This window comes from Solea solea, chromosome 18 (genome assembly GCF_958295425.1).
Source record: "Solea solea chromosome 18, fSolSol10.1, whole genome shotgun sequence".
NCBI classification, from domain to species: Eukaryota; Metazoa; Chordata; class Actinopteri; order Pleuronectiformes; family Soleidae; genus Solea; species Solea solea.
The window spans coordinates 15,464,669-15,476,927 of NC_081151.1; the positions used below are offsets into that span (position 1 = coordinate 15,464,669).

Here is a 12,259-nt window from a genome sequence, read left to right on the forward strand (position 1 = left end):
AGCTACACGTGAGTGATCAGTGGCCAGTTCACATAATCCAGTTTTATGCTGCCCCCATAGCCCAGGTTTCAGGCTGCCTCCAGCTTATTGGGGACGGAGGAGCAGTGGAATGTAATAATCCCCTTCACGTTCACTCCCCACCACTACCCAAGTCCATAGAGACTTTAGACACAAACACTGGCTCACTTCTGTACCTTCTGATTTTTATTTCGTCTCTTTTGGTTTCATTCAATACTGCTGGAAACTGATTTTTAATTTTGAACTCAGAAAATGGGGATTAACTCTGGAGTTAATGTTTCGGATGATGCTGTACCATATGGGGGAAAAAGTGCCTTTACCCAACTGGAACACAACATAGTGGCTGGATATCTTATTACTGCAGGTAACAAACAGAAGCCAGTGGCATTTTCAATAGATATATTTCACTGTGACAAATGTTTCAGTGTAGTTTCCCTTCATTTCCGGATTGTACCATTAAGTATTAATATTAATGCGACTATCAGTGGTCAGTGGTATTAAACTTACTCTGTAATGGTTAGCCAACGGTCAGTTAATGACAATCCTTATCTCTGGCTAGGGTTGAGTGTGTATGGTTTTTCCTCTCATGCAAGTACATGCACTAAGTACATGCACCGATGTGCAAGAGGGCATTTTTCCCTAACATATGCAGGCGGGGAGTAAAAAAGGGAAATGGAGAAAGGAGAAAAAAACACTTACGGTTTTTCAATACCTTGTATGCTCACTTTATGCTTATGTGAATTTGATGTTGATTTTCTGTACCATTTCTAAACAACATTTTTCCCCGCTACATCTACTCCAACAAGTATAGGTTGTGAATCACTGTTCTATTCTTATAAAAAAAACTATAAAAAAAACAAGTATGCAGGAATATAAAGGAGAATAATAATTATAAGATTAATAGAAATACATGTACAGTATATAAACAATAATATACAGCATAAACAGTAACAGAAAAGCGTTTCATGTTGGTCTAAAACAGACATTAAACATTAAAAATGATTTAAATCTTCAGGGAAATATGTTGTCCCACTTTGTATTAATAAATGCCAATGGAAGTAAATGCAATTGATGATCTAACAATGGATCTTTAAATACACTGTTTTATATAATGGCCTAAGAATTGTTATTGTTGCCCTTAGAATCTTAATTGATTTAAATCAAGCGGCACCTAAATATTCTCACCCCTAATATGTACTGTATGATTAGTTCAGATCACTCAGGACAGACATTAATATCAGGTCTGAATGGGGTCTTGAATAAGAAATTGCCTGCTCAGCCTGTGTTTTCTGATAAAAATGAAAAGAAGTGGGATTTCTAGCTGAAATCCCGCACACTGAAATCCACACTCTGTTTCCTTCTTCTCAGGTGTGATAAGTTTGATAAGCAACATTGTGGTGCTGCTCATGTTTGTGAAGTTCAAGGAGCTCCGCACTGCCACCAACTTCATCATAATCAACCTGGCTTTCACTGACATTGGAGTGGCTGGAATTGGCTATCCTATGTCAGCTGCATCAGACATCCATGGCAGCTGGAAGTTTGGCTATACTGGTTGTCAGGTGGGTGAAACAGTGTCAAATATGTGGGCACTCCAGCCCTTGACCCAGCTATTTTGGCACAAAAATACTAAAGATAATATAGAAACATGACTTTACCTTATATATGTGTTTTCTTTCTCATTGTGATTTTTTTTTCTTTCAAAAATAGTGTTTCAGTGCTCAATGCTTAAAAATGACATGTAGGACTGTCCACAGTCAGCATCTAAAATTGCACTAAATTGAATTTCTCAAAGTCGGAATAACACAATCACACCCAGATGATGTGATTGGGAGTCAAGCTATTACTGCATGTAAACATTCAGTCGGGCCAAAGTCAGACTTGAGCTGACTCAGGTGCTTTGTGCATGTGCCACAATTCCCATTAGAAGAAAATAGTAAACAGAAGAATAAGACCACTGCGATAAAACATGGTGAAATTTGACCCCCAGGTTTGTGAGATTCTAGGTGGACCCTGGAAGCTGATTGGTTCCTGCACATCAAGTTCCAGTATAAGAAGTATGGGGCCTGTTGCGCGGGATTAAGCCGGGCTATGTCACTTATCCTGGCTGAACTTAGAATCAAGTTGTTTGCGCCAAAGCAGTGGCGCATGTTACCATGGCAATGCATTCTGTGTGGTTAGTCTGGTCCGGACCAGGCTAAACAACTAGAATTTGTCAACCCTGCTGCTCAAAAATAAACATGTTTTACAGTTATTCATGCTCCGTTTAATGAACCTTCATTAAAGTATTACAGTGATTACATGTGATTCAATGTAATTTTAATTAACATGAATAATGAAGAGTGGTGTTCGTATTTGATCAAAAGGTTTTTTATGTTAGTATTATCGCAGTTGTTGAGATGATTAGAAACGTCTGAGGATGTAAAGGTGGTTTCAATCAAGTGATTGACAAGATCAATAATATAAAATACTCAGTTTCTGTCACAGTGATGTTTTAGACAAAGCCATTAACTCACCACAGATGATCTGGCTATGTTTTTTTTTTTTCCAGGTGGCATTTTCTTATGCAGAAAATCTAAATAAAGGCACGATTTGCTGCACTATTAGAACTGTATGTCAAGAAGTCAATGGCTCATCTATTTTTGATTCCTTTGGTCACTGGACTGACCACAGATCCACATCAAACATCCTCCAGAAAACATGATCATGGGTTTTCTCTGCCCGGAGCCCTGTCGTGGTCAATTACTTCATACACCAGTTTCAGGGGTTCAATACCTGACACACACCATCTAAAGGTGTTGTAGCAAAAATAGTTGTCAAATTTCTGATAAGAGGAGTAATTCCATGATCTGGAATTCCATCAGAAATAGGTTCTGACGATGAATTTACTTGCACTCATGAGTTATCGCATGCAAACTCATAGAGGCCCTCACTTGGTCCTTGTGAATCCTTTTTTTACATGTGCACATACACACTGAGACCTGTGATGCGTCCTGGATGAGAGGCTGAAGAAACAGCCAAAGTAGGAAAAATGCTGACATTGTGGAAACGATAGGGCGATCATTCATCACATCTCCAGTCCATAAAACAGTAAAATTATTATGATGGATTTCTGTTAAGGTACAAATGTAGCCCTGTATTACTTTAAAGACTGGTTCTGATGGGATCCAAATTATTTCCACTAGCATAGTACCTGGTACCAGGTAATACTTTTAGTACCTGCTCCAGCGAGGTTCCAAGCGTGCTCAGTAGGTACATTGCGATGATTGGTCAGACTACCGTCACTGGAAGAGACGTCCGAGACAGAAATGAAGCCGAACAGTGCCAAACTTTAGATCAGATAAAACTACTTAACAATCCTAAAAACGTGGGTTAATCTCCAACAACTACCAGGAGTCTGGTGTATTTAGGGACAGCACTGCTGATCTCGACTGCTCAGCTGCATCACAGACCCTGCCGCTGTATTTTAGTCCAGTGACTGTGTCAGACAGAGTCTGTGCTCCGGTCATTGAGGAAGTACTGAACAAATATTTTTAATTAACTGATTCTAGTGATTTGATTCAGTTACACTGAAAACAAGTGCTTTACAAGTCACTAGTCACTCGTTTGTGTGTGTGTGTTTGTCACGTGTAAAACAAAGTCACCGCAGTTTCACTCGGCCATGCAGTGATGACTCCGCCCACGTTGAGCAGCTACTTTTGTAGTGGAGATGCAACCCAAACCGTGCCGTGTCGTGCAGTGCCGAGTAGAGCCGGTGGAAATACGCCAATAGATGACTTCCTTCACTCGTCTTTCAAACCATCTGTGTTCTGCATTCTCACTGTCAAAAAGAGTATCATTTGTTCAGACCCATAGCTGAAGGAGCTGGCTCTTCAATGATGTGACATGTTTATGCAGTGCATTATTATTTTTTTCTTTTGGTTTATGCACAAAAAAAAACTTTTTTTACAATGGCCCTGAAGGTCATAACAAACACATTGTGTTTTCTGAAATGTCATGTTTTCTGAAATGTTGTGTTTTGTGACATGTTGTTGTGTTTTGACCTTCAGGACCACCATACTTTTTACATCTATTATATTTTAGTCCTTTGTTTTTATATTTAACCTTGATTTCCCCCAACCAGTCAGTAACAACAGCAACAAACATATTCTACTACTGCTACTGCTCACTAATCTACGTTGTGAAACAACAGTGAAGAATTTGAGTTTTGGCTCAGGTCATTTTAGTTATCTACAGGACAATGTCCGAGCAGAGCATTATCATGAACAATCAATCCACTTTGTTTGTTTCTGTCTCCAGATCTATGCTGCACTTAATATCTTCTTTGGCATGGCCAGTATTGGCCTGTTGACTGTGGTGGCCATTGACCGCTATCTCACCATCTGCAGACCAGACATAGGTAACTATTTAGTACTCCTCTGCTGTACTGCATGTACACACTGTAGAAATTGAAGAAAAACACACTACTTTCACAGTTTTCTAAGTAAAGCTAACAGAAAATGCAAAACAAAACAGTTTTTATTGAAACTTCATGATCCCTTTTGAAATTGCTGTTTGTGATGCAGTTGATCTGCGTCACATAGACACCAATCTATATCAGCATGTATTGTCTACTGCTTTATCCTCCATATGAGGGTTGCGTCATTTTATGACTTTGGTGTTTGAAATCCTTTGTTTGGATTTGGACAGTGACATTAACTTACCAAATAAGGCAGCAGTAGACACTTTTTGTGCAGAGTGAGCGATTTACAAGCTTTAGTTTCAGTTTCCACACGGAACAATCACATTAACCTCTATCACTTTAACCTTTCGCCATTGCATTTAAAATGTTTTAGTCTCATGTCCTGCTCTATTTTTTGTCCATTAGGCTCAAAATTGTGAGTAAGGTGTTACTCCTATTTGCTCTTTGAGTCATCAGTCAAAAACAATACATTTGAACTTGAATGAAATTTGAATCTCCAAAACTTGTTTACTGACTCTCTAGATGTTCGTTGTTTCTTTGTCCAGGGCAGAAAATGACGATGCGCTCATACAACCTTCTTATTCTGGCAGCATGGCTCAATGCTGTATTCTGGTCCTGCATGCCTATAGCGGGCTGGGCTGGATATGCCCCTGATCCCACCGGCGCTACATGCACCATCAACTGGAGGCAAAACGATGCGTGAGTCATACACACAGATTTTATTTACACCTAACTCAATGTTTTAAGAACCAAGAACTGATAATTACGAAATACAGTATATATTACTGCTGCTACTGTGTGTAGAGTGTGAGTGAAAGGATTGCCTTCTGGTTCTGTAATAGCTTAAAAGGACAGTTCAGATTTTTTTTTGGTGGTTAGTTGTATGAGGGTTATCTTCTGTTTTTGACATATTGCACAGCTTAAATACTACACAGATTTTTGTTTATATTTATATTCACACTTCTCTTTTGTACATAAATACACTCTACTCTATTTTGCTTTAATATTTGTTTATTTGCTCATGTTTTGAACCTATGACCAGAACAAAGTCCTCGTATTGTGTAAGTTATCTGGCAACAAACCCAATTTTGATACTGATTGAGGTACTGACACACTCAGTACTGACTGTGCTGTGTGTGATACCTGTGCTGAGAACTGGTCAAACACAGTGAGGCACGCTCTCAGTGAAAGAGCCTGTCCTCCAACTCAAATGACCCTATTGTACACCTTAGCAGCCACATAAATAACAACGATCTGGTACCTTGGGTGTGATGCCATCAAATAGCTCCGACAAGGCATCAATATCACGCGACACACTCATTAAATTGGACACCGTAGCCAATGTAAATAAATGTTTTAATTAAAGTGTTATTGTCATTGTCTGTAACTTACTGAAGCCCAGGGGTGCCCAACCTTTTTGAAATCAAGATCTACTTTAAAAGTTTTTAGTCTGTCAAGTCATCCATAGCGCTCGCCGACAGCCTATCAATGACATATTTACATGGACACATGAAACTGACACATATTAAAAAAAAATAGTGTGTGAGTTGCTGAAACATGACAATTTGTGCATTTTCCTACTTGAGTGTGACCTCTGGCACTGGCATGAGAAAGCTAGTTTCTCCTAGTCAGGGCTTTGGCTAAGTACGATCAGGGCTCCAGACTAACTTTTTTTACTCGAAGCACAGTGGCCCCTGACTGAAAATTTTTGGGGGCCCAAGCAGAAAATTGACTTGCAATGCAAATATTCATATTCCCTCTCATTTTAACTGTATTACTAATATTAACTTCAATAAATACAGAAATCCTCTCCGGGAACCATCACCTTATCGTGGTGGAGAGGTTTGAGTGTCCCTGTGATCCTGAGAGCTGTGTTGTCTGGAGCCTAGTGCTCCTGGTAGGGTCTCCCAAGGCAAATTGGTTTCAGGAGAGGGGCCTGATGAAGAATGGTTCACAAAGACCCCATGAGACAACGACAGAGGAAGAGAGTGACCCTGCCCGGAGGAAGCCCGGGGCCCCCGCCCGGAGCCAGGCCCAGACAGAGGGCCTGTGAGCAAGCGCGTGGTGACCGGGTCTACCACGGAGCCCGGCCGGGCACAGCCCGAAAAAGTCCTGTGGCCTCTTTGTCATCCTCCTGTGGACCCACCACCTGCAGGGAGACCGGCTGGGGTCGGGTGCGCTACCATATGGGTGGCAGTGAAGGTCGGGGGTCTCAACGTACTGGACCTGGGTGGCAGAAGCTGGCTCTGGGGACGTGGAACGTCACCTCGCTGTGGGGGAAAGAGCCGGAGCTTGTGCGGGAGATGGAGCGCTACCAGTTAGATCTGGTGGGGCTTACCTCCATGCACAGCCTTGGCTCTGGAACCACACTCCTGGATAGGGGTTGGAAGTTGTTCTTGTCTGGAGTTGCCCAGGGTGTAAGGCGCCGGGCGGGTGTGGGGATACTCATGAGCCCCCGGCTGAGCGCCGCTGCGTTGGAGTTTACCCCGGTGGACGAGAGGGTCGCCTCCCTGTGCCTTAGGGTTGCCCCTGTCCAAGAGGCCTTCAACTCTCACCTCCGGCGGAGCTTTTCCTGAATCCCTGTGGAGGCTGGGGACATTGAACCTGAATGGGCAGTGTTCAAAGCCTCTATTGTGAAAGCTGTAGCAGAGAGCTGTGGCTTTAGGGCCTTAGGTGCCTCAAGGGGCGGTAACCCTCGAACATCGTGGTGGACACCGGTGGTCAGGGAAGCTGTTCGACTGAAGAAGGAGTGTTTCTGGGATATGCTATCCCGGAGGACTCCTGAGGCAGTTGCAAGGTATCGACGGGCCCGAAGGGCGGCAGCTCCTGCTGGGGAGAAGTTCGGAGAGGACAGGGAGAAGGACTATCAGTCGGCACCAAGGTGTTTCTGGAAAACCATTCGGGGCCTCAGGAGGGGAAAGCAGGGGACCATCCAAGCTGTGTACAGTGTAAGGATGGGACACTGTTGACCTCGACTGAGGAGGTAACCGGACAGTGGAAGGAACACTTTGAGGAACTCCTGAACCTGACATCTCTGTGGTGGAGGCAGAGAGGGAAGCTGATGGGGGATCATCGTCAATCTCCTTGTCCCAGGTGAAGGAGTTCAAGTATCTCGGTATATCTTGTTTACAAGTGAGGGGACGAGGGAGTTTAGCTTATGAGTCAGCAAAACTCTGTCTATAACTGAGAAGCAAACTGGGGACCATGGTCTGAGACTATGTCCTGTGGAAGACCGTGCAAACAAAACACATGAAACACAACCTCTGCCGTCTCCTTTGCAGAGGGGAGCGTGGGCTGTCTGACAAAATGGGCCTTCTTAGAAAACCTGTCAATAATGATAAGAACTACTGTTTCACCTTCTGAAGAGGGCAAATTTAAACTCAAAACCGTGAGGAACCACTTCACAGATACTGTACATCACAAACCTAAAAATGACTCACAACATATGAAGATATTATTGTGCTTTTTATGTCAAAATAAGGCAACTCCCCCATGTCCTTCCATTTGATTACATTATTGTCTATCTTGAACCATTATGGAGGTGACACTGACAAATAACTGCACTCGGCCAATGTGGCTCCTATGGTTGATGCTATGAACATGCCCAGTGATCCTGCAGCTCTGACTGTGGACAGTCAACAGACACCAACTCTGCTTTTCCTCCACAGCTCATTCATCTCATACACTATGGCAGTGATTGCTGTGAACTTTGTGTTGCCACTGTGGGTCATGTTTTACTGCTACTACAACGTGTCAGTCACTGTGACAAGACACAAGGCTGGCAACTGCCTGGACAGCATCAATATCGACTGGTCAGATCAGATGGACGTCACCAAGGTGAAAACTGAGCAACACTCAACTCGCTCTTCCTTTGACATATTTGTGTGTTCCATCGAGCAGAGTGGCCATTACTATGGTGGCAGGTCACAGTGACATATATAGAGAGTCATAGAAAGTCATACAGAGACAGTGGCTACTGATAAAGCTACATTATACATAGAGCAGGAATGTGTTACAGTTAACAACTTCATAGTTTAAAAGGTCTAGAATGACTGGATCAGGCTGATATCAGTATCAGACACCAAAAATGGTATTGTGCCAATTTTATAAATAATTAGGCAAACGTTGTCACATTAACCAGAATATACACACAGATGGATTACTATGTAATATACCCTAATGCAGTGGTTCCCAAACACTGGGTTGTGACCCACAAATTGGTCTTTTTTTTGGGTCCCAAAACAAATTTAAGTCTTAAATTTTCCCAACCTTTTAGTTCAGATTTAAATTAATCTATCAAACAATGATTTGTTTAGCAATTAAAAATGACATTGTTGACCTGTTACAGATTTACAAATTACAAATGTGCTCTTCTCATGATTTATGTTGTGATATAAATACAATGTCAGAGAAAAAAAACAATAAATTCAACCAGAACACGTGTGGGTGAGGTAGAAACCCATTATGGGCTTCTTTTAAGACCTCAACAATGAAGTATAACTAAAATATAAAAAAACATAAACATGACTAACTAACTAACTAACACAACCTGCCCACATTGATATTACAAAACTGATTCATGAATTAATAAGGTGTTTGGCCTCTGCTCGCTCAGAAACTTGAATTGTACCCTCATGCAATGTAATAAAGGGTTGTGTATGTCACTAAGTCAAAGTTACATTTTGAAGCAACTGAAAATTCTTCCTTATCTTCTGGACATTGCTGTAAAAAGCAAACCACACAAAACACAAAGACAGGTTAAGTTACATGTTGAATTGCAGGAAAATGCAGTGGTGCCTTTGATTATTTCTAGTAATTTCTCTAGAATAGTCTACAAACCTGGGTGATATGACAACTCCTGTGTTTTGCCTTATAGTGGGTGGCTGCAGTATGTGTTATAAACCCTGCCTTCTTCATTTTATCAAGTTTGAAACCAAACCAAAAGACTGACCCTATACATTATTTTAATTTATTTATTTAATTAAATTGTTCTTACAGTATTTTTCTCCCTTTGCTACTTTGATATGCAAACTCTGTTGTTGTGTCCATTGCTCACAGATGTCCATTGTGATGATTGTCATGTTCCTGGTGGCCTGGTCTCCCTACAGCATTGTGTGCCTCTGGGCATCATTTGGTGACCCCATGACCATACCTGCCCCCATGGCCATCATTGCTCCACTCTTTGCCAAGTCCTCCACTTTTTACAACCCCTGCATTTATGTGATTGCCAACAAAAAGTGAGTGGTTTTCTTTTTATTTTTCATTTTTTTCCAGCTAGCATGCCCATAGCTGTGTTTCCATCATGGTACAGTATGGTGCAATTTGGAATGGTTATGCCCTCAGTCAGGCTTGCACTTGCGAACAGTCCCTGTACTTGGAAGGCAGGGTGTGCGCTGTGCCCGATCGCACAATGTAGCAGCAAAAACATACGTACTCATAAGGATTATTTGGGCTGACAATATGGGTTCCAAGTGGGTTTGTCCATGGTTTCCATGGTGGCCCCACCCCGTTTGCCCACTTCAAGTCCATGCCCACCAAATGTACTAAGGGGGCATGGACTTGAAATGAACAAAGTAGGTCCCATATGGTTTCAGTAACATGGCCTAAATTGACCATAGGTGAGTGTGAGAGTGAATGGTTGTTTGTCTCTATGTGTGTGTGGCCCTGCGATGGACTAGCGAACTGTCCAGGGTGTACCCCGCCTATCGCCCTATGTAGCTGAGATTGGCAGAGCACCCCCCGCGACCCTCTGGTGGAGGATAAAGTGGTAGATGATGGATGGATGGATGGGACCCACATGAACATGAACACGTTGGCTGGGTTGTGATAAGCAGTTGTGTGCAGTAGAGAGGGTCAAGTGATGGTGTAGTGATGGTGCATATATGATATTTTCCTTAGGTTCAGAAGAGCCATCATAGGGATGATTCGATGTCAAACCAGGCAGCGAGTCACCATCAACACCCAGGTTCCCATGACAACATCGCAACAACCTCTGACTCAGTGAGATGAAATTGCTTATACGCTGACAATGAAAGCATTTTTAGCAGAGCTCTATGATGAAAAAACAAAATCACTTCCAGTGTTTACATGTTTTCCTGTCGAATAAACTGTGTATTGTGGCTTTTACTGTGTAAATTCCACTTCCTGTGACGCAGTAGTCATTGTTTTTGTTACTTCAATAACAAGTCTGTATTCTTCAATTACTTGTTAAAATCCCCAGTCAGACCTGGTACTAATGTCTGTCTTGAAATTATTCAGGTGTGAATGCACCCAAATGCTAATGAGTCTGCAATTCAAATGGCTCAGACCAAATGTATGTGGTCTGGAACACATGTGGCCACGTCACATTATCTTACATGAGTTAGAGATCCAGTGTGGAACACACACACACACACACACACACACTGAGACTAAATATTATGTTCAATTTACAAATAAAGATTGATGAATGTGTGTATTGTGTTATTCAGGAGAGAGTGCTGGGAAAATATGGCATAGGTTCGGTGTGCTTATGTAACTATGGCAAGGGGTGATTATGTGGAATGGGGAACATTCAAAGATTTTAATTGAGGTATATTGTTTTTTCAACGGTTTTTGGATGGAGCCGGTAGGAGTTAAAAAAAAATACTGCTGGAGGGCTGTGCCATAGTTACTTTGAAGTCATTTTAATTCAATTCAAAACAGTTCAAACGAGTGTATCAAATATTCACAATTGTTACTTGTTGAAAACAAAAATTAAATAAAGTGCTACTGGTTTAAGTGCCAGTATAAATATTCATGTGGTGATGATAACCAAAGCAAAAAGGATTGTTAGTCATAATACATTTTGAAGAAAATCATTCAGTGATCAAACGGCACCTTTCCCTAGCAATGTGATGAAAAACCACTGGTGAGATTAAAATACAATTAGTTTACATTAAATAGTCAAAAACTGTGCTTCATGACTTACACGTATTTGTGTCTGTATATGGACAACAGTAAAATATTTTTACATCATTATTTTAACATTTCTTCACATTCTGATTAATGAAAATAAACTATATAATTTATTATTGTTGACCACAGCCACAGACTTAGGTGAAAATATGAATTTTGCTACTGTGAAGAGCTCTTAGAGTACACTTAACATGATAAGTGTCCTCGTATGTGGCACTAATGGCCAGCACTGACTGTGCACCCCGTACTGGCCCCTAAGCCCAGAACCGCTTCAGACAAGCACTCCCTCAGTGAAAACATGGCTGACAACAAGATCACAAGGAAAACCAGATGTTAACCCCTAAACAAAAGGCTAAACTGATACAGTGTATGTCAGTTTAAGTCAAACAAAGTTAGACCCGAAGTTTAAACAGGTTTCTGACCAATAGGAATGTCCTGAGCTGACATTCATTCATGTTTTAATGGCTTCCCCTCTATTTGACTTTACTGGGAGTGGAAGAAAAGCTGTTAGTCAAATGTTTTCAGCGATTCTTACTTTTTACCACTTGGGACAGCGCTGAATTACGACGGAGTATTAGGGCTACATTGAGGGAAAAAAAATTCATTACTTTGAGAATAAAGTCTTAATTTACGAAAATAAAACCGTAAATTTATGGGATTAAAGTCGTAAATTTATGGGATTAAAGTTGTAAATTTATGAGAATAAAGTCGTAAATTTACAAGAATAAAGTCGTAATATTCTAACCTGTTGTTTTAGAAGAGGAGAGCAAGTATAAGGACTTTTCAAAGTCCTTATACTTATGACAATGTGATGCTGATGTGCCAAAAGATTAAGTATCTCCTTGT

At 41.3% G+C, this 12,259-nt stretch overlaps 1 protein-coding gene across 1 annotated transcript; it reads left to right on the forward strand.

Annotated features, from left to right (window-relative positions):
- Positions 1 to 177: 177 nt before the first annotated feature.
- On the forward strand, positions 178 to 10,676 carry rrh (retinal pigment epithelium-derived rhodopsin homolog). The gene is made up of 7 exons (XM_058615784.1): positions 178 to 382; positions 1,387 to 1,577; positions 4,315 to 4,414; positions 5,023 to 5,176; positions 8,146 to 8,314; positions 9,536 to 9,714; positions 10,376 to 10,676. The coding sequence occupies exons 1-7, from the start codon at positions 271 to 273 to the stop codon at positions 10,479 to 10,481; spliced, it is 1,011 nt and encodes a 336-aa protein (XP_058471767.1). The 5' UTR covers positions 178 to 270; the 3' UTR covers positions 10,482 to 10,676.
- The last annotated feature ends 1,583 nt before the right edge of the window (positions 10,677 to 12,259 follow it).